Source organism: Lactuca saligna, chromosome 3 (genome assembly GCF_052625555.1).
Source record: "Lactuca saligna cultivar CGN05327 chromosome 3, ASM5262555v1, whole genome shotgun sequence".
NCBI lineage: Eukaryota > Viridiplantae > Streptophyta > Magnoliopsida > Asterales > Asteraceae > Lactuca > Lactuca saligna.
Genome location: NC_136419.1, coordinates 23133194 through 23157069, shown reverse-complemented (window position 1 = coordinate 23157069; position 23876 = coordinate 23133194). Strand labels below are relative to the sequence as shown.

Here is a 23876-nt window from a genome sequence, read left to right as displayed (position 1 = left end):
TTTTGGGTGAGGTTGATGGTATAATTTTTTGTTAAAGAAAATATGTTTTAGGTTTTACAATCTTGTATTTTGAGAATTTTCTCAAATTATAGCAATTTTAAAGTGTGGTGCTCATAAGTTTTTTCTATGTCGATGACGTTATTTTATTCTTAAAAGGAGAAAACAATAATATGCAAGAGTTTTAGAGAAGAGAGGGCTCGGTGGGCTATTAAAACGGGCCTTTCGTGGGAGAATTCAATACAAGACTAAATGCCAACCAATCATTTGGATTCGTTTTTGATAGGAAAAGCCAAAATGGATAAAAGGAAAATGTTTCCTCCAAAAATCCCTATTCATTTCCATCACTCCTGCATCTTGCATTCATCAACCTTGAAATTTAACCATGTCCACTTGTGCCTCCTTCTACGGTATCACACTCAGTTCTTCATCTTCAACCTTCAAGAATCTTCTATCTTCTCATTACCCAAATAAAATTCAAGTTAATTCATCACCATTTTCATTTCTTCCTTCACATCTATCCAAAACCTCCGTGTTCAATACAAAAAGACACATCGTTGCAACTGCTTCAACTCCCACAGCTCTTGAATCACCTCCTAAATCTTCATTTCGAGACAAACCCCCCAAAGACATCAATGTGTTAGTCGTGGGTTCAACTGGGTATATCGGAAATTTTGTGGTTAAAGAACTGGTTAACAGAGGGTTCAATGTGATTGCAGTTTGCAGAGAAAAAAGTGGAATCAAAGGTAAGAATAGCAAAGAGGAAACCTTGAGCAAGTTAAATGGAGCTAATGTTTGCTTTTCAGATGTTACCCAATTGGATAGCTTACAGCAAAGTCTACAAAATTTGGGGGTTTCGATTGATGTTGTCGTATCTTGTCTCGCTAGTCGATCTGGAGGTGTTAAAGATTCATGGAAAATTGATTACGAAGCCACCAAGAACAGTCTTTTAGCCGGTAGGACTTTTGGGGCTAAACATTTTGTTCTGTTATCTGCAATCTGTGTACAAAAACCCCTTCTCGAATTCCAACGCGCAAAGTTAAAATTCGAATCGGAATTGATCAAAGAGGCTGAAAACGATGATGATTTTAGTTACAGCATTGTTCGGCCAACAGCTTTCTTCAAGAGTTTAGGAGGGCAGGTCGAGCTTGTGAAAGACGGGAAGCCATATGTGATGTTTGGCGATGGGAAATTATGTGCTTGTAAGCCGATTAGCGAGCCAGATTTGGCTTCGTTTATAGCAGATTGTATGTTAAGTACTGATAAAATTAACCAGATTTTGCCGATTGGTGGACCTGGGAAGGCGTTGACGCCATTGGAGCAAGGGGAGATGTTGTTTAAACTCGCGGGAAAGAAACCTAATTTTATTAAAGTCCCAATTGAGATTATGGATTTTGCTATTGGGGTTCTTGATTTTCTTGTGAAGATATTTCCTTCAATGGAAGATGTAGCGGAATTTGGGAAGATAGGGAGGTATTATGCAGCTGAAAGTATGTTGGTTTATGATCCTGAAACTAAGGAATACAAGGCTGAGGAAACACCGAGTTATGGGGAAGATACATTGGAAGATTTCTTTAAAAGGGTGCTTGAAGAAGGGATGGCTGGGCAAGAACTTGGAGAGCAAATAATTTTTTGAAAGTTTTGAGTTTATGATTGATTATGTTCAAGGTATGTGGTTATTGTAAATTTTATGCCATTTGTGCATATATGAGGTTGATTTATATCATCTTAGCTCTGTTGTTGTTTTTTTTTTTTTTTTTTTTCATCTAGTGATGTCTGAGATAAATATTGTTTGGATAAATGATAATACAGATAATTTAAGTTTCAGACTTTATAGTGTATAGCTCCCCTGAAACAAAATACTGAAAATAGTTAAATGTTTAATGGTTGAATGGTAATATGGTTGATGAGAGAGGTCCATCAAACTTTTTTTTCCGGCAAAACTTTCTAAGCTAAGATTGGAATAAATAATTAAGGTTACTATTTTATTAATTTTGATTTTTTTTTTTTTGACAAGTTTAATATTTTGGCCAATTTTGACCATGTTTGACCGATTCTTGCCATCTAGGCCGATTTTCATTGATTTTTCATCGAGTTTGACTGAAACCGACCATTTGGGTAATTTCCAAAAATCTTACTCATTTACTGTCCGTCAAGCGTTTAGGTGCCGACTAGTCAGTCGACTAAACAACATTAGATCCAAGTTCTGTACATTTCTTTCTACAACTGAAAAGAATTCTTAATCATTCATATATAAATATGAAGTTTATAAATATTAGGGTAAACAGCACAACGAAACTAAGTTTACACTAAAGTTCTAATTTGACACTGTGTTTTCTAATTTTTTACGATTCTAACTACTTGATCGGTCAACCTGGTTACATACTGACGTTGCATGATAACATGTAAGTTTTGTGACATTATATACTGACGTGTCAAAATTGAAATTTTTTTTCCATAAAAGACACTAATTTTTCACTTTTTTTCTATTTTGACACTAAGTTTAATTTTTATACTCTGTTTTTTTGTTTTAAATCGAACATCATTTGTCCAATTTTGATAATTTTCACTTGAAACTGTATAAATATATTTTTTATAACATTTTAAGCCGTATAAATTTATATGTCTGAACTTTATGTCACAACTATTATCATGTTGTAGACTTATATAATTATAGTCTTACTTGAATCAAAGAAATCAAATTTGTATCCACATTAACATTGGTTTTGAACAAAAAAAAAATGTCAAACATTGGAAACCGGAAATTTAATTCTCAATTAAGTGATAACCTCAACAATCTAATTGGTAGCTTCCAGTTCATCGTCATATTCCATTTATTCTTTTTCTTTCCTACACATAACATACGTCAATAGTTCGGGATGCTTTGAGGTGGATTTTCAGTCGGTGTAGTATTCAAATCCCTTCCGTTGACACGGTTTGTGATCTTGTTAAGTTTGCAACATCTTGGGGGGGGGGGGGGGGGGGGTGTTCGAAAAAAAAATTGTAATTGCTTTATGTTACGGTTTTATTTGGTGTATGTGGAAAGCGAGAGACTCGATGAGGTTTAATTGCGTTCAGATTTCATCTAACAATTTGGCAGATAATGTTTTTACCATAGTTTTCGATTTGGTTAAACATAAGGGTAATTTTGGTGTGTGTAAATGGGAGGATTGGTGTTGTTCCCCCTTCAACATTATGTGACTTGCTCTTTGTTCCTTCCCTACCTTCTTCTTTTAGGTAGTGGTTTAATAAAAATTTATGCCAGTTCTAAAACAAATAGCTGACACCAATAAATTTTCTTGAAAAATGTAAAATACATTTCATCATTCAATGTCATTTCTCATAATAACAGTAACAATCAATATCCTTTGTAGAGTGTTTTTATTTTGGTTGGAGCAACAACTCTGTTGCCTTTGCCTCTTCCCTTTATATGATATTTTTTTTCTTTACTTGACATTCCATAATCATTAGCACCTAGGAGGGATTAGGAATGTTCTTCTCGACAGTTTTAAGCATTAAATGTAACTTCAATATTGACTTCTCTTATCGTTTGTATTAAAGTTTGAAATAAAGTGGTCATTTGACTTCGGCAAATTGTTCATATTAACATGACTATCAATTTTGTATCATGGGAGATCCTAGTCTCTAAAGTTTGTCGATGTAGCTCTTCATTTTCAAAATTGTAACATCTCAATTTCCAGGAATTTGCATTTTCACCATTTGTATGAGAATTATTTTCAAATTGGTCCTAAATGGCATTTTTCTAATTTTTGGAGTTGCATGTGTACGCTGGGCGTACCCGAGCGTATGCGGGGCGTATACAGCCTGGACCTAAAAACCATAATATTTAGGATTTGTGTACTATTTATTCATCCTTAACTCTCAAGGCTCCTTTCATCTATCAGCCTCCAGCCTTATTTCGACCCCCATGCAAACCTAGCTCCAATGTTGCATTTTGAAGCCTAAGAGTGTGTTTTTGTAAGTTTCAAAGGAATAAGAAGGTGGTGGTGAAGCTTGGAAGCTAGAAGCAAGCTTGGATCTGGAAGTCTTATATCATCCTCAATCTCCAGAAGGTATAAAGTTCATACCTTGGTGATTAACTTGTTAGATCTTGTGTATATGATGATATTATGAACTTTTGTCCCCAAAATATGACCTTTTGTGCATGGCATGCCATAGAGCAAATGGGTTGTCCTTTTGGACGTTTTTCTACGCATAGAGTAATAAAAAAGTGTCCTTAACTCTTAGTTCTTCCTCATACATGAATTTGATGGTCTTAATGGCTTAAGATGTTGGGTTTTTAGTGTTAAGCACTTAATGGCCATGCAAGACCATAAAGTTGGAAACTTTCTGGTCAAGGACAACAGTTGGGACTTGGATTTATAATTTGGACGAGAAAGCTTAAGTATTAAGAACTTAATGGGTTGAGAAGCTTTCAGTTGCATATGCTTGACCCACCAGATGGTACACATCGCGTATGCGGTTAGGGTCGCGTTGTTGGTCACGATCGAGTATGCCCCGCGTACAGATGTGTACGCGCAACATACTCGGCTGGGTTGACTCGGCTAGTTTGTGGAGTTTGACCTATTTTGATCTAAAGGAAATTTTGGGTAATTTGGTATTAATTTAACTTGTGCAATATTTTGGGATAATAGGTGTCGAGTAGAGCCAGTTGTCGGGGTAGAGATTAATTAACCTTTTGTTCAGACTAAGAGGTGAGTTTTCCTCACTGTACCCGTGGGTCGAAGGCACCAATTTCGGCCCACTAGATTGTGTATCATGGTTATAGGATAGTAGTATGCTAGTATAGGTTGATTTGTAGATTTGTATGATTAACTGTATTTGTTGGTTCTCTGTTTATGTTTATATGTTACATATGGCGACGTATTGTGGTTGGGTTGAGGCGGTCCTGCTTTGTGTTGACGGCCAAGACATCCGTGAAGGTCCATATATATTGTAGGCCCTACGAGGCAGTCCAGTCATACTGAAGGCCTTAAGAGCGATCCCAACAGGTCGTAGGCCATACGAGGCGGTCCAGTCATACCGAAGGCTCGTAGAGCGGTCCTGATAGGTTGTATGCCCTGCGAGGCAGTCCAGTTAGGTTGAAGGCTCATATTTGCATGCTTTGTTTGTTATGTAGTTTGTTGGTACTTTGGGGCAACTCACTAAGCTTTGGCTTACAGTTTTAGTTTATTGTTTTAGGTACTTCTGAGAATCATGGAAAAGCGAAGGTCTAATTGTGCACACGAATGTCTATAGGATCCAATGCTATGTATGATTAACATACGCGAGTGTTGCAGGGTTGGTGGAAGTTTCATGCATGAGTATATATGTAAGCAGCCAACAGATGAGGCACGATTAGCCACTGATGCTAGGATGTGCGTGTATCCTTGTTGTATTTTTTGCGCAGTTGTGATGATCCTTGAGACAAATACGAGGAAGTATGAAACGTAGTATGGATTGCCATTCATAGTCTAGAGTGAGTAGTTGTCGTTCGGTAAATCAGTTTTGTGAGTTACTTCTAATTTCAACCCTATAATTTAATTATATTGCATTTCAGTCCATGAGTAGAAGAAAGTGTTCATTGGAAACACTAGTGGCATTTTTGTAATTTGAGAGGAATGGGAGTACGCCATGCATATGTGCGTATGCTTAGCTTACTAAGGTGCGCCCTAGTACGTTGGGCGTACATTAGTGTACGCGAGGCATACTTTCTAGATTTAGAAACCTTAGTTTTTATGGTTTAGATCACGTATAAGAATCCTTATAACCTCATTTCCGCTCACCTCGTTAGCCTCCATACCTCTTGAGACGTTTTGCAACCCTAGTTCACCTTGAGAAGCCATTTCTAGCCTAAAAGTGTGTATTTGTCTGTTTAGAAGAAGAAGGAAGAAAGCCAAGCTCATCTTGGAAGAGTGAAGCACTTTGGATCTGGGACTTCTTCTTCATTTTCAACCATTCTAATATAAAAAGCTTGCAACTTTATCTTTCAATCATATCGATCTAGAAATTGGGGTTTTAGTGATGCTTTTTGGTCCCAAAATGTTATATCTTGAGCATGGCATGTTCTTGACGTTTTAAGTTGTCCTTTCATCCCCTTAAAAGGGTCCTAAGTCATAAAAATGAAGTCCCAATGGTTAGTTTTACTCCATGCATCTTTTAGAAAATCTTAATGGAATAAGACTTTGTGTTAAGAACTTATTGGACATGCTAGGACATAAATTTGGAGACTTTATGATTCCTATGAGGATTTTAGCCATGGATATAAATTTTGGATGTAAGAGATTAAACCATTAAGCTCTTAATGGAATTTTAGGCCTTGCGAGGGTACACCTCATGTCCGAGGTTAACCACCCGGATGGTGGTCAACCTACGAGGCTTTGTGTACACCCAACGTACCTGAAGAGTACGCCCCGCGTACGCATCCTGGGTTAACTTTGTTGAGTTGACCCTGTTGGGTTGACTCAGTTGACCTAGTTAGTTTGACTAGTTGACTTTAACTAAGTTTGACATTGAGGGTGTTTGGGGATTTTGATGGAAAATGGTCATTAATGGGAATAGGTGTCGGTTAGAGAGCTAAGATACGGAGTCGGGACCTTATTAGTTTATGTTCAGTTTGTGAGGTGAGTTTTCCTCACTGTACTTGCGGGTCAATGGCACTAAGGTCGACCCATTGGATTAGATTTCATGTTAAGTGATAGGATGTTATTGTGTTGTAGTGATCTATTAGACCGGTCCTTGTATATAGGATGATGTTATGCTTAGTGATTTGCAAGATCACTAATCATAAGCATGTAGCACTACGAACTTACATAACAGGTATAAAGGCATCTCTCCTAAGCAGGCACACTAGCATGTAATACTGAGCAGACCCCTAGCCCTTGATGGGTTATGAGCATAACTACATCCTATGTGATCATGCAACCCTAATTGTTGTGGATCTAAGTTTTTCACTAGTTGAACATGAAATTGAATACCAAAGCAATAAACCCTAGATCTAGCATAGAACATGAAATTGAATACCAAAGCAATAAACCCTAGATCATGCAATCCTATGTGATTAGCTGAGCCTTCGGCCGAGTATAGTGATATGTAAAGATAGCTAGGCAGGTAGCTTTTCTTTCAGGATGGAAGGCTCGAGTTAGTAGGAGTTGAGTAATCAGATGGGATATAAGCAAGCTATTTCCAGCAACATTGTTTCAGTATGAGCGGAAGAATGGATGGAACAGTTATAGATAGTCGAAGTATTTTCAGGAGTCGCTGGAAGCGACTAGGAGATTGCGATGGAGTATAGTGACCGGTGGGAGTCCGGTAACTCGGATATCGGTAGATTAGTTGGACCAAAGTGGTCTCAGTGCATCCAGTAGGCGGATGAGGGGTACAGAATTGCCAGTCAGAGGAAGTAACGCTAAGAAAATTATGGAAAGGAGAAGGATTCAGTATGTACCAACGATAATGATCGGCAAGGTGAGTGGCTGGAGTGATGGACAAAAGGGCGTTAGATTTTCCAGACCGAGAGTTGGAGGCAGTTCGAAGGCAGTTGATCGTAGCAAACTTCGAGGGCGAAGTTTAGTTTAAGTGGGGGAGAGTTGTAACACCCCAAAGTTTGGAAAGCCAAGAAAAGAAAGAAAACCTCAAGTTTAGGGGAGACTCGGCGAGTCCGAGCGGGATCCGGGTTGTGGTGAAAGCGACCGACTCGGCGAGTCGGCCAAGGAGACTCGACGAGTTGGGTCTGAACGAGGAAAACCCTAAATCCGGGAACTTGGAGCCTATTTAAGCGTCTCATTCTCCTTCCTAGGGTTCCTTTACTGCCTCTCTACCCCAGAACACCAAACCCTAACCGCCATATCCGTTTTTGAGCTAGATCTTGCCTTGTAGAGTGCACTAAAGCTTGGAGAAGGAAGAAAAGCCTTGGAGGTGCAAGAAGGGACTGTAGATCCGAGATTGAGAAGACATTTCAGACCAGTTGGAGGTAATAAGCTGTTGCTTGGACTCCCTTTGCACCTAGATCTATTCTTATATGTGAGTTTTCGTCATTTTTAGTATGATATGTAACCAATTCGAGTTGGAGGTTCAGATCTGAGGTTGCTACCTCAGATCCATGTTTGTTTTGGTCTTGAATCCCCTAAAGTATCAGCCCTTGGTATGTTGAAGAAGTATGTTTGCCATAAACCCGAGTTTAGGGTGTTTTGAGCCTAGATCTCTTAATCTACACGTAAAGTTTGCCACTTTACGTGGGGAATAGTCCCTAGAAGTATGGATCTATGAGTTGGAAACTCTGTTTGGCTCGAAAAGCCACTGCATGGATTGAGGACTGGATAGACTCGGCGAGTCCTTCGAGTGGACTCAGCGAGTAGCTTGAAGATGAGGAGGAACTCGACGAGTAGGATGAACAACTCGTCGAGTCGGATGAAGTTAGGCATGGACTCGGCGAGTTGGATGAAAAACCCGACGAGTTGGTTGAAGATTGTCTAGGACTCGGCGAGTCTGTTCTTGGACTCGGCGAGTCAGATCGCGAAACCCTAAACCCTTCGAGTTGAGATTCGAATCAGTGAGTCGGGTTGTGACTCAGCGAGTTGGATAGGACAGGACTTGGAACTAGTTGGACTCGGCGATTCATAGACTAACTCGGCGAGTCGAGTCGCGAATAAGAAAGACCCTGAGCGTAGGAACTCGGCGAGTCAGTAGGTAAACTCGGCGAGTAGGGTTGACCTGGAAGGTTGACATTGACGAGGGTTTTGACCTTGACCAGAGTTGACCTAGTGACCTTTGGAGGTCAGTTGGACTAAGTGTTTTATTGGCTTTTGAAGCTCGAAGAGTTAGTGGAGCAGCAGTTCGGAGTCAGAGGTCAAGTAGCAGTGAAGAGGATTAGCAGCATCAGTTCAGCAGTCTCAGGTGAGTTTCCTTCCAGTAGGGACGGGTCTAAGGCCACAATGCCGGCCCGTTCAGTTAGCAGTAGTTTCCGGACTTCGGTCCGATGCAGTAGTTAGTATGTTTGATGCCTTCGTGGCTCAGACAGGATTTATGTGCTATGTTTTATGTGTTATGTGTTATGTGTTCCGGGCTACGGCCCGATGTAGTATGCAGTATATGTGTTCATGCTAGTTGATATGTTATGCTATTCTATGTTCAGTCAGTTAGCCCGGACTTCGGTCCGATGCAGGGGACAAGGTCCCAGTCAGTTTCCGGACTTCGGTCCGATGCAGGGGGCAAGGCCCCAGTTAGCCCGGACTTCGGTCCGATGCAGGGGACAAGGTCCCAGTCAGTTTCCGGACTTCGGTCCGATGCAGGGGGCAAGGCCCTAGTTAGTCCGGACTTCGGTCCGATGCAGGGGGCAAGGTCCCAGTCAGTTTCCGGACTTCAGTCCGATGTAGGGGCAAGGCCCCAGTTAGTCCGGACATTGGTCCGATGCAGTGGGCAAGGCCCAGTATGTGCTTTATATGTTGTTGTATGGTATGTGTTAGATTGGGGGAGCTCACTAAGCTTCGTGCTTACGGTTTTCAGTTTTGGTTTCAGGTACTCAGTTTTCAAAAGAGGAGCTCGGGGAGATTGCAGTGCACACACCATAGTCAGTTAGCCTGGGAATGTTTTACTCTGATAATGATATTATGTTTTGAATTAATACTCGAGAATTTATGTTATGACTTATGATACAGTTTTTATAAATATGATTCTAGTAATGCTTTTAAAGAAATTTTTTGGTCGTAATTTTTGGGTCGTTTCAAGTTGGTATCAGAGCCTTGGTTTGAGGGATTCAGATATGCATTCGAGTGTATTTGAACTCAAACTAAGGACACGATAAAGGATTTTCAAAAGAAAAACATTTTTGAAAAAGGGTTTTGGAAAAAGAACTTAGAAAGAAAAGAGTTTTGAAAACGAGAAAAGGGTGTGGTGCATGCAATCAGCCGAGCTCAAGTAAGTACTCCCAATTTACCCATACAAGTTATGTTATGATCATCATTATCAGTTTCAGTTTCAGTTTCTGCTTCAGTAGAACAGCATGCTAGAATAAGACTAAGTATCTAGGATGATGCCTTATGTGCCTGTTTTATATGTTTCAGCTGATAAGAATTGCATGCTAGTTTTGAGTAGACAGTAGTAGGATAGCCTGTGTAGGTTATGCCTGATAGCATGAGCTTAGCATTGTATGCTAGTACAGTTTCTTGTTATGAGAATTGTTTTGCCTAAGTATGTTTCCTTTATCCGAATGTTGTTTGCTTTGTGCTTTGTGGGACTCTGAGTGATGGGAGTTAGCCATTAGGTGAATACGTCACATCACATGTGATTAGGGTTGGATAATCTAAGAGTGCTAGATTTGGCCCTACTGCACAGCTCTTGTCTGAGTCCAACCGTTGTAGGGACGAGACTTTTACTCGAAGGATTATCCGAGCCTCATCACATGTGATGGTATTCAGGTGGTGGCTAATTGGCATTACAAGGAGGCCTTCAGCAGCTGAGGACTGTTTGGGTAGAGTCAGAGGTTCCCTAGGGCAAGCCTAGGATGAGAGTAGCAGAGATCAGTAGAAGAGTAAAGGGGACTTGGTGGAGTTGAGGTAACTCTTGAGGAAAGTACGGATAGATGTGGAAGGTAGTAGGGGCCCATACTACTGAAAGCAGAGGATCCGTACTCGATTCAAGAGGGGCCGAAGCGAAACCAAGGAACTAGTAGAGTATGTGAGAGATCCCTCAGCAGTAGTATGTAATTGGTCAGGGATTGTTATATTTTCAGCATGGTGACGTTGCGCGAGATATCAGTTGGCAGTTCAGGTGCAGGGGAGGGGTCTGGCTCGGGCTTTAGAGCCGGACAGCTTGATGATCAGATGAGGGATTTCATTTCCGCAGAGATTATGCGCAACATCATCGATCAGACTCCAGTGATTTTCGGTTCAGTTAGAGAGGCTATTGTGGAGCTCATGGACAGTCATCTTGAGGCCTTTAGGGCCGGGTTAGTTTTAGGACAGATTGGGGCTCGTCTAGGTCCCGAATCTTATGGAGTTCGGGGATCCATCAGGGAGGGAGATCCCATTTCTAGTTTCTGCTATCAGGGGGCAGGGGTGTGTGGAGCATTCTGTCTCCAAGAGAAACCATTGCATGATTGGATAGTTGAGGAAGTTTCGCGAGCCATTCGCGAGGGTCTGCCAGACATGGTCGTGAGGATCACTGATAGATTGATAGCGAGGCTTCAGGACCAGACATCTGTTGTTCAGTCAGCAAACGTTGCCGTTGGGGTAACGCAGGAGCGAGAGTCGGGCAGGGAGTCGGAAGGGAAGAGGAAAATGGATGAGACTCAGGTTGCCACAGGTTCGAGTAAGAGGCCCAAGAGTTCAGATTTGAGGACGAGGAACTATCAGAGCCGCAGTCGATGCGGGAAGTGCGGAAGGACGCACATGGGTGTGTGTAGGCGTAGAAGTGGTGGCGATGCTGGGTGTTTCAAGTGCGGCCGGATTGGTCATTTTAGCAGAGACTGTGTTGTTACCATCGCCCAGGGACTTGATCGGTTGTGTTTCCATTGCAGTCAGAGGGGCCACAAGAAGGCCCACTGTCCGAGTTTGTATTCAGCAGGGCAGGCGCCAGCTCCTGCCCTTGGAACTTCAAGTACCGTCAGTGGTTGTCAAGGCCGGGAAAGGGTGCCTACGGCTCGGAGCCGAGTTTCTCCGTTAGATTTCAGCAAGGATTCGAGCAGCACTGAGTAATGGAGGTATGTAACTTTGTTTTGTCAGCTTATGTTATGATTATATTGTTATGGTTTCTGCATCAATTGTGGTATAAGTGTTGTGTTATGGAGTGGCTTGCTTGTGATTATGCCATATGCCATTTGCATACCTCGGATAATTGGTTGGTAGTTAGGGGATGTGCTCATATGGAGAAGTTTCGGAGGATGCAATAACTGTAGCATGGTAGGGAGAGATCTGGTTCGTTTCGCTAGTTCGGAGTGGATAGTGGTTTGGATGGAATGGTCAAATTCCTACCTGGCGGGCTTGGGTTCCCCAGTAGAAGTTTTGGAATGGTAGTAAAGGTCGGGATCTCTTTTGAATGTGAAGCAGCAAGGGGTAAGCAGGATCGAAGTGGGGGAGAACCCTCCGGGTATACATGGATAAGAGTCACTCAGAATGAGTGCGCGGCCTCTGAGAAGAAGTGGTAGTAGCACAGTGATGGATGGATTGAGAAGTTCAGAATTGAGAGTTCGAGAACTTTTCCCAGCAGTGGGTTCATGTAATGGAGATGGTTAGAAGCTGGTTGGGGATCCAGGATTTGAGGACCACCTGTAAAGGCTCAAGTGAGTCGAATGAGGATCCGGAGGAACGGTTAGCAGGAGATGTCTTCGTATTAGTAGCCGGTGGCAGAGCCAGCATGCAGGATTGTGTGGATTCAGGAGTTGGGAGGTTGGAAAGTTCCCAACAATAGCTTATTGTATTCGGATTAGTAGACGGTTGGTTTGGGATCCAAGCCGGAGAATTCCTCGACGAAGCGCTGAGCAATCAAGGATATAGGATGTCGAGGATGATGCAGTAATTCAAGGACTGAGAGCTGGTTTTGAGAAATCGGGATGAGGAATCACTAGCGGGACTAGGGATAGTCAGGATGTCCTCGGGATAGATAGTAGTAGTAGTGTTGTAAGTCTGCGGGGGTAGCCGTAGCATTCACTAGCAGTCAGATAGTAGTAAGTAGTGTTGTAAGTCTGCGGGGGTAGCCGTAGCATTCACTAGCAGTCAGATAGTAGTAAGTGGTGTTGTAAGTCTGTGGGGGTGGCCGTAGCATTCACTAGCAGTCAGATAGTAGTAAGTGGTGTTGTAAGTCTGCGGGGGTAGCCGTAGCATTCACTAGCAGTCAGATAGTAGTAAGTGGTGTTGTAAGTCTGCGGGGGTAGCCGTAGCATTCACTAGTAGCCAGATAGTACTAGAGAGTTGTAAGTCCGCGAGCGTAGTCGCAACCTTTTATCAGACTGGTAGCAGCATGAGCGCGTTGTTGAACGCGGGAACGTAGTAATTCCCACCCGTCCGGGTGAAGCAGTGGGAATATGGGAATCCACGGGTTAGATTTCGGATTTCCCAAATGGTTCAGTTATGGCTAAGTCAGCAATTTGGGCTATAGATCGTCACATCAGTTATGAGATCAGAGTAGCAGTGGACCGTTGGGGTTCGGGTATGTTAAGGGCTACCGTCAGTCTGGGAACCATCATGTTGATAGACATGGAATGGATGATGTCAGGATGTGATGTATGGACCCGATCGGTTGGATCGGAAGGTTGTTAGAGCCACAGAGACAGGATAACTAGTGGAAACTAGTCCTAGAGGAAGATTTCATTCAGAAGTCGTGGAAGCGACTAAGTGCGGGTCCCTTGACTCCACAGTTGGGTTTGAGTTTAGTGTTTCAGGAAGCTCAGTGTTTCAGCCAGTTTAGTGTTTCAGGCAGCTTAGTGTTTCAGCCAGTTCAGTGTTTCAGGCAGCTCAGTGTTTCAGCCAGATCAGCGTTTCAGGCAGTTTAGTGTTTCAGGCAGGCTCAGTATTGCAGACAATTCAGTGTTTGGAAGGTTTCAGGGTTTTGGGTCAGTATTGTATTTGCGTTGGAATGCAAGTGTTGACGGTATAGTTGGTTGATTTGGAAATGGCAAGTCTCCCTCAGTAGGATCAGCTGAGCCTTCGGCCGAGTATAGTGATATGTAAAGATAGCTAGGCAGGTAGCTTTTCTTTCAGGATGGAAGGCTCGAGTTAGTAGGAGTTGAGTAATCAGATGGGATATAAGCAAGCTATTTCCAGCAACATCGTTTCAGTATGAGCGGAAGAATGGATGGAACAGTTATAGATAGTCGAAGTATTTTCAGGAGTCGCTGGAAGCGACTAGGAGATTGCGATGGAGTATAGTGACCGGTGGGAGTCCGGTAACTCGGATATCGGTAGATTAGTTGGACCAAAGTGGTCTCAGTGCATCCAGTAGGCGGATGAGGGGTACAGAATTGCCAGTCAGAGGAAGTAACGCTAAGAAAATTATGGAAAGGAGAAGGATTCAGTATGTACCAACGATAATGATCGGCAAGGTGAGTGGCTGGAGTGATGGACAAAAGGGCGTTAGATTTTCCAGACCGAGAGTTGGAGGCAGTTCGAAGGCAGTTGATCGTAGCAAACTTCGAGGGCGAAGTTTAGTTTAAGTGGGGGAGAGTTGTAACACCCCAAAGTTTGGAAAGCCAAGAAAAGAAAGAAAACCTCAAGTTTAGGGGAGACTCGGCGAGTCCATGGAGGGACTCGGCGAGTCCGAGCGGGATCCGGGTTGTGGTGAAAGCGACCGACTCGGCGAGTCGGCCAAGGAGACTCGACGAGTTGGGTCTGAACGAGGAAAACCCTAAATCCGGGAACTTGGAGCCTATTTAAGCGTCTCATTCTCCTTCCTAGGGTTCCTTTACTGCCTCTCTACCCCAGAACACCAAACCCTAGCCGCCATATCCGCTTTTGAGCTAGATCTTGCCTTGTAGAGTGCACTAAAGCTTGGAGAAGGAAGAAAAGCCTTGGAGGTGCAAGAAGGGACTGTAGATCCGAGATTGAGAAGACATTTCAGACCAGTTGGAGGTAATAAGCTGTTGCTTGGACTCCCTTTGCACCTAGATCTATTCTTATATGTGAGTTTTGGTCATTTTTAGTATGATATGTAACCAATTCGAGTTGGAGGTTCAGATCTGAGGTTGCTACCTCAGATCCATGTTTGTTTTGGTCTTGAATCCCCTAAAGTATCAGCCCTTGGTATGTTGAAGAAGTATGTTTGCCATAAACCCGAGTTTAGGGTGTTTTGAGCCTAGATCTCTTAATCTACACGTAAAGTTTGCCACTTTACGTGGGGAATAGTCCCTAGAAGTATGGATCTATGAGTTGGAAACTCTGTTTGGCTCGAAAAGCCACTGCATGGATTGAGGACTGGATAGACTCGGCGAGTCCTTCGAGTGGACTCGGCGAGTAGCTTGAAGATGAGGAGGAACTCGACGAGTAGGATGAACAACTCGTCGAGTCGGATGAAGTTAGGCATGGACTCGGCGAGTTGGATGAAAAACCCGACGAGTTGGTTGAAGATTGTCTAGGACTCGGCGAGTCTGTTCTTGGACTCGGCGAGTCAGATCGCGAAACCCTAAACCCTTCGAGTTGAGATTCGAATCAGTGATTCGGGTGGTGACTCAGCGAGTTGGACAGGACAGGACTTGGAACTAGTTGGACTCGGCGATTCATAGACTAACTCGGCGAGTCGAGTCGCGAATAAGAAAGACCCTGAGCGTAGGAACTCGGCGAGTCAGTAGGTAAACTCGGCGAGTAGGGTTGACCTGGAAGGTTGACATTGACGAGGGTTTTGACCTTGACCAGAGTTGACCTAGTGACCTTTGGAGGTCAGTTGGACTAAGTGTTTTATTGGCTTTTGAAGCTCGAAGAGTTAGTGGAGCAGCAGTTCGGAGTCAGAGGTCAAGTAGCAGTGAAGAGGATTAGCAGCATCAGTTCAGCAGTCTCAGGTGAGTTTCCTTCCAGTAGGGACGGGTCTAAGGCCACAATGCCGGCCCGTTCAGTTAGCAGTAGTTTCCGGACTTCGGTCCGATGCAGTAGTTAGTATGTTTGATGCCTTCGTGGCTCAGACAGGATTTATGTGCTATGTTTTATGTGTTATGTGTTATGTGTTCCGGGCTACGGCCCGATGTAGTATGCAGTATATGTGTTCATGCTAGTTGATATGTTATGCTATGCTATGTTCAGTCAGTTAGCCCGGACTTCGGTCCGATGCAGGGGGCAAGGCCCCAGTTAGCCCGGACTTCGGTCCGATGCAGGGGACAAGGTCCCAGTCAGTTTCCGGACTTCGGTCCGATGCAGGGGCAAGGCCCTAGTTAGTCCGGACTTCGGTCCGATGCAGGGGGCAAGGTCCCAGTCAGTTTCCGGACTTCAGTCCGATGTAGGGGCAAGGCCCCAGTTAGTCCGGACATTGGTCCGATGCAGTGGGAAAGGCCCAGTATGTGCTTTATATGTTGTTGTATGGTATGTGTTAGATTGGGGGAGCTCACTAAGCTTCGTGCTTACGGTTTTCAGTTTTGGTTTCAGGTACTCAGTTTTCAAAAGAGGAGCTCGGGGAGATTGCAGTGCACACACCATAGTCAGTTAGCCTGGGAATGTTTTACTCTGATAATGATATTATGTTTTGAATTAATACTCGAGAATTTATGTTATGACTTATGATACAGTTTTTATAAATATGATTCTAGTAATGCTTTTAAAGAAATTTTTTGGTCGTAATTTTTGGGTCGTTTCAAGTTGGTATCAGAGCCTTGGTTTGAGGGATTCAGATATGCATTCGAGTGTATTTGAACTCAAACTAAGGACACGATAAAGGATTTTCAAAAGAAAAAAATTTTTGAAAAAGGGTTTTGGAAAAAGAACTTAGAAAGAAAAGAGTTTTGAAAACGAGAAAAGGGTGTGGTGCATGCAATCAGCCGAGCTCAAGTAAGTACTCCCAATTTACCCATGCAAGTTATGTTATGATCATCATTATCAGTTTCAGTTTCAGTTTCTGCTTCAGTAGAACAGCATGCTAGAATAAGACTAAGTATCTAGGATGATGCCTTATGTGCCTGTTTTATATGTTTCAGCTGATAAGAATTGCATGCTAGTTTTGAGTAGACAGTAGTAGGATAGCCTGTGTAGGTTATGCCTGATAGCATGAGCTTAGCATTGTATGCTAGTACAGTTTCTTGTTATGAGAATTGTTTTGCCTAAGTATGTTTCCTTTATCCGAATGTTGTTTGCTTTGTGCTTTGTGGGACTCTGAGTGATGGGAGTTAGCCATTAGGTGAATACGTCACATCACATGTGATTAGGGTTGGATAATCTAAGAGTGCTAGATTTGGCCCTACTGCACAGCTCTTGTCTGAGTCCAACCGTTGTAGGGACGAGACTTTTACTCGAAGGATTATCCGAGCCTCATCACATGTGATGGTATTCAGGTGGTGGCTAATTGGCATTACAAGGAGGCCTTCAGCAGCTGAGGACTGTTTGGGTAGAGTCAGAGGTTCCCTAGGGCAAGCCTAGGATGAGAGTAGCAGAGATCAGTAGAAGAGTAAAGGGGACTTGGTGGAGTTGAGGTAACTCTTGAGGAAAGTACGGATAGATGTGGAAGGTAGTAGGGGCCCATACTACTGAAAGCAGAGGATCCGTACTCGATTCAAGAGGGGCCGAAGCGAAACCAAGGAACTAGTAGAGTATGTGAGAGATCCCTCAGCAGTAGTATGTAATTGGTCAGGGATTGTTATATTTTCAGCATGGTGACGTTGCGCGAGATATCAGTTGGCAGTTCAGGTGCAGGGGAGGGGTCTGGCTCGGGCTTTAGAGCCGGACAGCTTGATGATCAGATGAGGGATTTCATTTCCGCAGAGATTATGCGCAACATCATCGATCAGACTCCAGTGATTTTCGGTTCAGTTAGAGAGGCTATTGTGGAGCTCATGGACAGTCATCTTGAGGCCTTTAGGGCCGGGTTAGTTTTAGGACAGATTGGGGCTCGTCTAGGTCCCGAATCTTATGGAGTTCGGGGATCCATCAGGGAGGGAGATCCCATTTCTAGTTTCTGCTATCAGGGGGCAGGGGTGTGTGGAGCATTCTGTCTCCAAGAGAAACCATTGCATGATTGGATAGTTGAGGAAGTTTCGCGAGCCATTCGCGAGGGTCTGCCAGACATGGTCGTGAGGATCACTGATAGATTGATAGCGAGGCTTCAGGACCAGACATCTGTTGTTCAGTCAGCAAACGTTGCCGTTGGGGTAACGCAGGAGCGAGAGTCGGGCAGGGAGTCGGAAGGGAAGAGGAAAATGGATGAGACTCAGGTTGCCACAGGTTCGAGTAAGAGGCCCAAGAGTTCAGATTTGAGGACGAGGAACTATCAGAGCCGCAGTCGATGCGGGAAGTGCGGAAGGACGCACATGGGTGTGTGTAGGCGTAGAAGTGGTGGCGATGCTGGGTGTTTCAAGTGCGGCCGGATTGGTCATTTTAGCAGAGACTGTGTTGTTACCATCGCCCAGGGACTTGATCCGTTGTGTTTCCATTGCAGTCAGAGGGGCCACAAGAAGGCCCACTGTCCGAGTTTGTATTCAGCAGGGCAGGCGCCAGCTCCTGCCCTTGGAACTTCAAGTACCATCAGTGGTTGTCAAGGCCGGGAAAGGGTGCCTACGGCTCGGAGCCGAGTTTCTCCGTTAGATTTCAGCAAGGATTCGAGCAGCACTGAGTAATGGAGGTATGTAACTTTGTTTTGTCAGCTTATGTTATGATTATATTGTTATGGTTTCTGCATCAATTGTGGTATAAGTGTTGTGTTATGGAGTGGCTTGCTTGTGATTATGCCATATGCCATTTGCATACCTCGGATAATTGGTTGGTAGTTAGGGGATGTGCTCATATGGAGAAGTTTCGGAGGATGCAATAACTATAGCATGGTAGGGAGAGATCTGGTTCGTTTCGCTAGTTCGGAGTGGATAGTGGTTTGGATGGAATGGTCAAATTCCTACCTGGCGGGCTTGGGTTCCCCAGTAGAAGTTTTGGAATGGTAGTAAAGGTCGGGATCTCTTTTGAATGTGAAGCAGCAAGGGGTAAGCAGGATCGAAGTGGGGGAGAACCCTCCAGGTATACATGGATAAGAGTCACTCAGAATGAGTGCGCGGCCTCTGAGAAGAAGTGGTAGTAGCACAGTGATGGATGGATTGAGAAGTTCAGAATTGAGAGTTCGAGAACTTTTCCCAGCAGTGGGTTCATGTAATGGAGATGGTTAGAAGCTGGTTGGGGATCCAGGATTTGAGGACCACCTGTAAAGGCTCAAGTGAGTCGAATGAGGATCCGGAGGAACGGTTAGCAGGAGATGTCTTCGTATTAGTAGCCGGTGGCAGAGCCAGCATGCAGGATTGTGTGGATTCAGGAGTTGGGAGGTTGGAAACTTCCCAACAATAGCTTATTGTATTCGGATTAGTAGACGGTTGGTTTGGGATCCAAGCCGGAGAATTCCTCGACGAAGCGCTGAGCAATCAAGGATATAGGATGTCGAGGATGATGCAGTAATTCAAGGACTGAGAGCTGGTTTTGAGAAATCGGGATGAGGAATCACTAGCGGGACTAGGGATAGTCAGGATGTCCTCGGGATAGATAGTAGTAGTAGTGTTGTAAGTCTGCGGGGGTAGCCGTAGCATTCACTAGCAGTCAGATAGTAGTAAGTAGTGTTGTAAGTTTGCGGGGGTAGCCGTAGCATTCACTAGCAGTCAGATAGTAGTAAGTGGTGTTGTAAGTCTGTGGGGGTGGCCGTAGCATTCACTAGCAGTCAGATAGTAGTAAGTGGTGTTGTAAGTCTGCGGGGGTAGCCGTAGCATTCACTAGCAGTCAGATAGTAGTAAGTGGTGTTGTAAGTCTGCGGGGGTAGCCGTAGCATTCACTAGTAGCCAGATAGTACTAGAGAGTTGTAAGTCCGCGAGCGTAGTCGCAACCTTTTATCAGACTGGTAGCAGCATGAGCGCGTTGTTGAACGCGGGAACGTAGTAATTCCCACCCGTCCGGGTGAAGCAGTGGGAATATGGGAATCCACGGGTTAGATTTCGGATTTCCCAAATGGTTCAGTTATGGCTAAGTCAGCAATTTGGGCTATAGATCGTCACATCAGTTATGAGATCAGAGTAGCAGTGGACCGTTGGGGTTCGGGTATGTTAAGGGCTACCGTCAGTCTGGGAACCATCATGTTGATAGACATGGAATGGATGATGTCAGGATGTGATGTATGGACCCGATCGGTTGGATCGGAAGGTTGTTAGAGCCACAGAGACAGGATAACTAGTGGAAACTAGTCCCAGAGGAAGATTTCATTCAGAAGTCGTGGAAGCGACTAAGTGCGGGTCCCTTGACTCCACAGTTGGGTTTGAGTTTAGTGTTTCAGGAAGCTCAGTGTTTCAGCCAGTTTAGTGTTTCAGGCAGCTTAGTGTTTCAGCCAGTTCAGTGTTTCAGGCAGCTCAGTGTTTCAGCCAGATCAGCGTTTCAGGCAGTTTAGTGTTTCAGGCAGGCTCAGTATTGCAGACAATTCAGTGTTTGGAAGGTTTCAGGGTTTTGGGTCAGTATTGTATTTGCGTTGGAATGCAAGTGTTGACGGTATAGTTGGTTGATTTGGAAATGGCAAGTCTCCCTCAGTAGGATCAGCTGAGCCTTCGGCCGAGTATAGTGATATGTAAAGATAGCTAGGCAGGTAGCTTTTCTTTCAGGATGGAAGGCTCGAGTTAGTAGGAGTTGAGTAATCAGATGGGATATAAGCAAGCTATTTCCAGCAACATCGTTTCAGTATGAGCGGAAGAATGGATGGAACAGTTATAGATAGTCGAAGTATTTTCAGGAGTCGCTGGAAGCGACTAGGAGATTGCGATGGAGTATAGTGACCGGTGGGAGTCCGGTAACTCGGATATCGGTAGATTAGTTAGACCAAAGTGGTCTCAGTGCATCCAGTAGGCGGATGAGGGGTACAGAATTGCCAGTCAGAGGAAGTAACGCTAAGAAAATTATGGAAAGGAGAAGGATTCAGTATGTACCAACGATAATGATCGGCAAGGTGAGTGGCTGGAGTGATGGACAAAAGGGCGTTAGATTTTCCAGACCGAGAGTTGGAGGCAGTTCGAAGGCAGTTGATCGTAGCAAACTTCGAGGGCGAAGTTTAGTTTAAGTGGGGGAGAGTTGTAACACCCCAAAGTTTGGAAAGCCAAGAAAAGAAAGAAAACCTCAAGTTTAGGGGAGACTCGGCGAGTCCATGGAGGGACTCGGCGAGTCCGAGCGGGATCCGGGTTGTGGTGAAAGCGACCGACTCGGCGAGTCGGCCAAGGAGACTCGACGAGTTGGGTCTGAACGAGGAAAACCCTAAATCCGGGAACTTGGAGCCTATTTAAGCGTCTCATTCTCCTTCCTAGGGTTCCTTTACTGCCTCTCTACCCCAGAACACCAAACCCTAGCCGCCATATCCGCTTTTGAGCTAGATCTTGCCTTGTAGAGTGCACTAAAGCTTGGAGAAGGAAGAAAACCCTTGGAGGTGCAAGAAGGGACTGTAGATCCGAGATTGAGAAGACATTTCAGACCAGTTGGAGGTAATAAGCTGTTGCTTGGACTCCCTTTGCACCTAGATCTATTCTTATATGTGAGTTTTGGTCATTTTTAGTATGATATGTAACCAATTCGATTTGGAGGTTCAGATCTGAGGTTGCTACCTCAGATCCATGTTTGTTTTGGTCTTGAATCCCCTAAAGTATCAGCCCTTGGTATGTTGAAGAAGTATGTTTGCCATAAACCCGAGTTTAGGGTGTTTTGAGCCTAGATCTCTTAATCTACACGTAAAGTTTGCCACTTTACGTGGGGAATAGTCCCTAGAAGTATGGATCTATGAGTTGGAAACTCTGTTTGGCTCGAAAAGCCACTGCATGGATTGAGGACTGGATAGACTCGGCGAGTCCTTCGAGTGGACTCGGCGAGTAGCTTGAAGATGAGGAGGAACTCGATGAGTAGGATGAACAACTCGTCGAGTCGGATGAAGTTAGGCATGGACTCGGCGAGTTGGATGAACAACCCGACGAGTTGGTTGAAGATTGTCTAGGACTCGGCGAGTCTGTTCTTGGACTCGGCGAGTCAGATCGCGAAACCCTAAACCCTTCGAGTTGAGATTCGAATCAGTGAGTCGGGTGGTGACTCAGCGAGTTGGACAGGACAGGACTTGGAACTAGTTGGACTCGGCGATTCATAGACTAACTCGGCGAGTCGAGTCGCGAATAAGAAAGACCCTGAGCGTAGGAACTCGGCGAGTCAGTAGGTAAACTCGGCGAGTAGGGTTGACCTGGAAGGTTGACATTGACGAGGGTTTTGACCTTGACCAGAGTTGACCTAGTGACCTTTGGAGGTCAGTTGGACTAAGTGTTTTATTGGCTTTTGAAGCTCGAAGAGTTAGTGGAGCAGCAGTTTGGAGTCAGAGGTCAAGTAGCAGTCAAGAGGATTAGCAGCATCAGTTCAGCAGTCTCAGGTGAGTTTCCTTCCAGTAGGGACGGGTCTAAGGTCACAATGTCGGCCCGTTCAGTTAGCAGTAGTTTCCGGACTTCGGTCTGATGCAGTAGTTAGTATGTTTGATGCCTTCGTGGCTCAGACAGGATTTATGTGCTATGTTTTATGTGTTATGTGTTATGTGTTCCGGGCTACGGCCCGATGTAGTATGCAGTATATGTGTTCATGCTAGTTGATATGTTATGCTATGCTATGTTCACTCAGTTAGCCCGGACTTCGGTCCGATGCAGGGGACAAGGTCCCAGTCAGTTTCCGGACTTCGGTCCGATGCAGGGGGCAAGGCCCCAGTTAGCCCGGACTTCGGTCCGATGCAGGGGACAAGGTCCCAGTCAGTTTCCGGACTTCGGTCCGATGCAGGGGGCAAGGCCCTAGTTAGTCTGGACTTCGGTCCGATGCAGGGGACAAGGTCCCAGTCAGTTTCCGGACTTCGGTCCAATGTAGGGGCAAGGCCCCAGTTAGTCCAGACATTGGTCCGATGCAGTGGGCAAGGCCCAGTATGTGCTTTATATGTTGTTGTATGGTATGTGTTAGATTGGGGGAGCTCACTAAGCTTCGTGCTTACGGTTTTCAGTTTTGGTTTCAGGTACTCAGTTTTCAAAAGAGGAGCTCGGGGAGATTGCAGTGCACACACCATAGTCAGTTAGCCTGGGAATGTTTTACTCTGATAATGATATTATGTTTTGAATTAATACTCGAGAACTTATGTTATGACTTATGATACAGTTTTTATAAATATGATTCTAGTAATGCTTTTAAAGAAATTTTTTGGTCGTGATTTTTGGGTCGTTTCAGCCTCCCTATAGATATTCGTCTACACCTAATTAAGCAGTCCATTAGCCCAGTTTCACAACTATCAATGATTTGTAAAACATCCCTTATTCTTTTAATATTACAACCCGACATCCATGTATTACATTTATTTATTTATTTACTTTTGGGATTTAATGAGTGACTCGACGAGTTGTGTGTCCGAATCATCGAGTAGAGTTGGATTGGTCACATGGGTTTCATGACCGACTCGACGAGTCAGAGAGTCGACTTGCCGAGTTGGCATTGTGCGAGGAAACCCTAAATCCCTGAGTTTGTGACCTTTTTAAGGGGCCTTAAGCCCTCATTTCCGCCTCACCAGCCACCTTACATCCGTGAGAGAAACCCTAATCGTCCACTTGAGCTAGTGAGTGAGAGAGAAGCTAATCTTGTGATTTTTAGTGAACTTTTAAAGGAGAAGAGGAGATCATCAAAGCTTGGATCTAGAGGTTCATCAGGTTTTTGCTTCAGTTGGAGGTAAAAAGATGCTAACTTGATCATTTCCTTATGAGATCTTGGTTTAGGGAGTTTTTAGGGTTTTCTCCCACCCTTGTTGTGTCATTTGAGTCCTTTGAGCATGATTTGAGGTTGAAACCTCAGATCTAGAATGTAGGAGGTCTTGTGAGTCCAAAGACCCAAACTTAATTGAGCTAGAGATAAGAGCTTGTGCATCTAACCCTTGTTGTAGCTTGTATTGGCATTATGGAGCAAATATGTCATGCATGAACGTAAAGATCGAAGCTTTATGTGATATTCGAGCCTCGAGGGACTGGATCTAGAGTTTGGAGTGGTGGATCTGCCTTAAAATGTCTGAATGAGAATACAGACTGAATAGACTCGTCGAGTCAACGAGCTGACTTGACGAGTCGGCTAGGGTTTTCCCCCGATGAGTGTGGACAAGGGTAACTCAGCGAGTTGATGAGACAACTCGACGGGTTAAGTTGGGTTTTCACGATGTTCTGAGGAACAACAAGGACTCGGTGATTCACATAGATGCACTCGGTG

At 44.3% G+C, this 23876-nt stretch overlaps 1 protein-coding gene across 1 annotated transcript; it reads left to right on the top strand.

The window, feature by feature from the left end:
• The first annotated feature begins 316 nt into the window (after positions 1–316).
• Positions 317–1723, top strand: PCB2 (NAD(P)-binding Rossmann-fold superfamily protein). Its single transcript, XM_078983271.1, has one exon. It carries the CDS (start codon positions 383–385, stop codon positions 1631–1633), a length of 1251 nt encoding a protein of 416 aa, XP_078839397.1. The 5' UTR covers positions 317–382; the 3' UTR covers positions 1634–1723.
• Positions 1724–23876: the final 22153 nt, after the last annotated feature.